Genomic DNA, 4577 nt, shown 5'->3' with positions numbered 1-4577 from the left:
ATCTTTTCTGGGTTTGCGGGACTCCTTGCCATCCTCCTGGTTGTCGCAGTTTTCTGCATCCTGTGGAACTGGAGCAAATGGAAGAAGCGTGAGTCCCTTGTTTGTCCAAAGTTGAGACACACTAAGATCAATCAACTAGCCTGGTATTTAAAGCCCAGTTTACCCTCCAGAGATAAACCGTTGGGCTGGGTAGTCCTCTGTTCTTACCTGACACACAGGTCATTGTCTCCCTTGGGATCCTAAGCTGTGGCTCCATAAGGCTCAGTGCTGAGTGGAGTTCCATTTTGAAAGTCATTGCCCTGGTATCCCTGTGCCCTGCTTCTGTCCACTGAGTCCCCTATGCTTCTAGCTCAAAGGGAATTGGTCAAGTCTGAAAACGTATTTTTCATGATACATGGTGAGGGTGGGCAATATTTTCAGGGACCATCTCATCCCCAGGGGGCCCCGCATTCTGTGCAGCTGGGCCCAGCCATGACCTCCGTGTCTCTCATTGCCTTGCAGGGCAAGTTCCTTACTTCCAAGTCACCGTCATGCCCTTGCTGACTCTGCCTCGACCCAGACAAGGAACCAAAAATATTTATGACCTCTTGCCCCGAAGACAAGACGAGCTGGGTAGGTTTTTCTTTCTAATCCCTGGAGTCCAGACCTACAGAACTTCTACCCCCGGAATGTACCTCTCACCTGGAAGCAACTTTCTCTAAAGTTGCAGACCTTTCTGCCCTTCAGGGAGCATGAGAGAGAATGGGATAGATAGACTGCAAGATGCAACTCCAGTGGGGGCTTGGAGAGCTCGAAGAAGGGAGCGGGGGTTCATCTGGGTTGGGGGTTTTGTTTGTTTCTTTTTCCGATTTCATTGATAAAAAATGGACATACATCACCGTATAAGTTTATGGAGTACAGCATGATGGTTTGATTACATAGACAGCAGCTTTGGTTTTTCTTGACGTAAGTTAGCAGGTGACAGCTGGGTATGTCTAGCATTGGGAAAGACATACAGAAGGAGAAAATGGCCTCCAGCCTCAAGGCAGGGAGGGTTCGCCCCAGGAGCCTCCTTCCCAGCCTCCTCAATTCCTGTGCTAGTGTCCTTTTGTCCTCAGCTAGCTGAGGAGGGTTCCGGGTCTCCTAGCACATCATCCCTGTAGCCCTGACCCTCTCCCCACAGAACGCCAGGCCCCAAACACCAGACATCACACAAACCCACTTCACCCAAGATGCAGGGATTGTACAGGCTGAAGCACTCGGAGGACTGGCTGACTATGTTCAGGGTTTGTTCTCTGTCCTTTCAGGAAGACATCCGTCAAGAAGTATTCGTATTTTCAGTACCGAGAGCCTCCTCTCCAGAAATTCTGACAGCCCTCCCTCTGAGCATGTGGTAAGAGTCAAGTGAAATGACAACCCGTTTGGGAGAAATGATATGTCTCTGGCAGAAGAGCTGAAGTGCAAGAGTTCTAGGTCTTGGCTCTTGTTTCACTGCAAATAGCATGTCCTTTGGCACACACACTCTCCCCCTGCCCCCCGCCCTCGAGGCCCTATTAATAAATTGGGAAGACTAGCCTCAGGACTTCCCTCCCACCCAAGGCAAAAAACTTAGAAAGAGAGGAGCAAGCACTTGGGATTTTAGGAAAGGCACCAGGGCACATGTATTCAAGGACACGATGTTAGAACTGAAATGTGTTTTCCAAATGAGTGTTGTCCCCTTCAAAGTCATCACCTTGGGAGGGTACCTAAATATTCCAGCAGTGCTGTTCGTGCTCAAAATACTCTTAAAGTCCTACTTTGGCAATTACTTCTGAGCCTATGTCAAATTGTTTCAGTCCTCCTCCATAGCAGAAATACTCGTTAAGTTCACTCAGCACTGTAACTGGTGTAGAAAGCACTGAGCACGTCGGGGATACCTTTGAGGTTACAAGGGGACTATTGCAATTAATAACAATAATCCCGTGTGTCTTGTAGTCTGGCTCTGAAGGCAGCTCCCCAGGAGGAGTCACACCAGGGACAGTAGAGGGACTGTTTTGAAGATCAGGGTGCTTATTTCCATAGATAAGTTCTCATTAGCTTGTCAAAAGAATCAATTCCTTTGGTTTTGTGACCATCCTTGGGTAAGTACAGCCATGCTGCAGCTGCTGCTAATTCGGTTGTTACCCAGCCTTTCTTTACTCAGGGGCTTAGCTTGATTACCATGCGGCCACTCCATGTCGCCACCTTTGCTTCCTCTTCCTCTTGCATGTCCCATCCTTGGGCTCTGCTCCTGCTTCTAAGACTTCCTGGGGCAGAAAGTCTAAGTGGCTGATAAAAGGAAGAGCAGAGGAAACTCCATTGCTAAAGCTACTTCTAGGACTCAGGTGGGCCCTGAGGGAATTTTGCATCTAGAGTTTAGATCTCAAACTGGCTTAAGCCCACAAACATGTTTGGATTGTACTCTGTAGTGTTTGAAGGACATTTTGAACCAGTTGGCAACATTTAAAAACCTAAATGATTTCACATTAAAGTCCAGATGTCCAGCTTTTCTTGAAAATCAGAAGTTCTGGAAACAACAGACTAGCATCTCTAATTGGCCATAATCAGCTGATCTGCGTGTCAGCTGCCCCTATACTAATATAACAACAAGCATTTTTTAGTGTTTTCTTGTTCCAGGAGTTATTCTAAACACTTTATGGTCAGTAATCCATTTACTCCTCACAAAACCCTCATGGTGTAGATATTATTATGATTATACCCATTTTATAAGTTAGGAAACTAAGGCACAGTGAGATTAGGTAACTTGCCCAAACTCAGCACAGAGTGGTGAGGCCTGGGACTTGCACCCTCAGTCTGAGCCTAAGCCTCTACCTTTAACCACTATGCCGCGCCTCTCAGTGTGCTCTGGGGTGGCAGGCTCTCTCCAATTCATAATACTTCCCCCACTCCCCATTGAAACCCCACAGTGTGGCCAAAAAACAGTTGCAATTTATTGTCAAATTTACACTGCTGTTTTCCTTAAACTCAGCCTACTTCACTTATTCCTACCTAGTATCTGAAGCCTTGAGGTTTGAGACCCCTGATTCAGACCTTTTCTCCAAAGTGAAGAACTGAGAGAAAGAACCATTAGATGTAGTAGTACTGGGCGGGGAAGAAGAAAGGTTTTGTCCATGTTTCTACTTCTATCCTGTCACTGGCTTTCTCTTCTTACTCATAGCCCTCCCAAGCAGGTGATGCCCTCCATGTGCACAGAGCCCATACTCATGCCATGGGGTATGCAGTGGGCATCTATGACAATGCCATGGGGCCCCAGATGTGTGGAAACCTCACTCCCTCAGCGCACTATGTCAATGTCAGAGCTTCAAGAGATTGCCCAAGCACTTCTTCAGAGGATTCAAGAGATTATGTCAATATCCCCACAGCAAAGGAGATTGCTGAGACTTTAGCTTCTACCAACAGCCCTCCTGGGAACCTCTTCATCCTCCCAAGTACCAAGGTGCTGGAGTTGACTGAAGAAATAGATGAGGGCTGTGGGAACGCCAGTGACTGCACCAGTTTGGGGTCTCCAGGAACTGAGAGCAGTGATCCACTCAACGATGGGGAAGGGTCTTCTCAGACCTCAAATGATTATGTCAACATGGCAGTGTTGGATCTCAAGACCATCCAAGGGAAGCAGCCCTGGGGAACTTTTCAGTGCTGCAGAGATTATGAAAATGTACCACCAGATCCCAGTGGAAACCAGCAGCAGGAGGAGAAGGAAGCGACATCCTCAAACACAGACCATGTACAGGGCAGGACAGATGGTCCCGAGACCCACATCCAACCTGTCATGCAGTCAGGGAGTTTCCTGGCCTTAAAGGATTATGTGACCTATCAGTCATCTGCACAGAGTGAGAACAGTCAGATGAAACATGGAGAAGAGATGTCAAATGAAGACTCTCATGACTACAAGAATGTGTGAGCTGCCAAGGTAGGAGGTAGGGACTTTGAGCAGGGGCCTGACACATGGCTCCTTCCTGATGAATTAAGACCCAGCCACCCAGCTGGAAAGCCACATGGAGTGGTCTATCCTGCCGGATCCATAGCCATTACAGGGTCTAGTGAAGACCCTTGACCACCCTTGTATTTCAGTGGATTCATTTGGTTACGCTAAAAAGAAGCTGAAATGAGTAGGGAGCTAAGAGGCTCACAAAAGCAGAGGTTTGAGAAAGTGAGAAAGAAATTCTTCTCAGGCAGGGTGCTGTTATCTCTCATACCAACTTAAGAATGCTGAAACTGCCTTATAGGACTGTGAGGAGGTTAAAAATGGAAGAGTACTTTAGTAGACAGTGGAAACATGAAGTAGTCTACAATCATTACCTTCACTAATACCAGCAGGCTGCAAAGCAGGAATACAGATTATTTGGTAATCCAGGCAGAGGCCAAAAGAAACGAGGAAGTTGGGTTGGGGTGGGGAGACAGTTGCCGCTCTAAAATGAGTGTGGACAACCAAACGCTGGAGAAAATGCAGAACAATAGGAACTCTCGCTCATTGCTGAAGGGATTGCAAGGCATAACATTCACTCTGGAAAACTGTTTGGCAGTTTCTTATAAACATAAACCTATTATACAACCCAGTC

The 4577-nt window shown here is 47.1% G+C and overlaps 1 protein-coding gene across 1 annotated transcript; it reads left to right on the top strand.

Annotated features, from left to right (window-relative positions):
• LAX1 (lymphocyte transmembrane adaptor 1) lies at positions 1–3919 on the top strand. Its single transcript, XM_061185510.1, has 4 exons — positions 1–88; positions 502–612; positions 1287–1372; positions 3176–3919. The coding sequence occupies exons 2-4, from the start codon at positions 531–533 to the stop codon at positions 3917–3919; spliced, it is 912 nt and encodes a 303-aa protein (XP_061041493.1). The 5' UTR covers positions 1–88; positions 502–530.
• The last annotated feature ends 658 nt before the right edge of the window (positions 3920–4577 follow it).

Source organism: Eubalaena glacialis, chromosome 3 (genome assembly GCF_028564815.1).
Source record: "Eubalaena glacialis isolate mEubGla1 chromosome 3, mEubGla1.1.hap2.+ XY, whole genome shotgun sequence".
NCBI classification, from domain to species: domain Eukaryota; kingdom Metazoa; phylum Chordata; class Mammalia; order Artiodactyla; family Balaenidae; genus Eubalaena; species Eubalaena glacialis.
Note: the sequence above shows the minus strand (reverse complement) of the source record. Positions and strands in the feature narration are given on the sequence as shown.

Bases quoted from the DNA above. Each gene is read 5' to 3' on its own strand.
- LAX1 (XM_061185510.1), top strand. From the start codon at position 531: ATGCCCTTGCTGACTCTGCCTCGACCCAGACAAGGAACCAAAAATATT. The intron at 613-1,286 runs GTAGGTTTTTCT...CTGTCCTTTCAG, and splicing joins CCGAAGACAAGACGAGCTGG to GAAGACATCCGTCAAGAAGT. The intron at 1,373-3,175 runs GTAAGAGTCAAG...TCTTACTCATAG, and splicing joins GCCCTCCCTCTGAGCATGTG to CCCTCCCAAGCAGGTGATGC.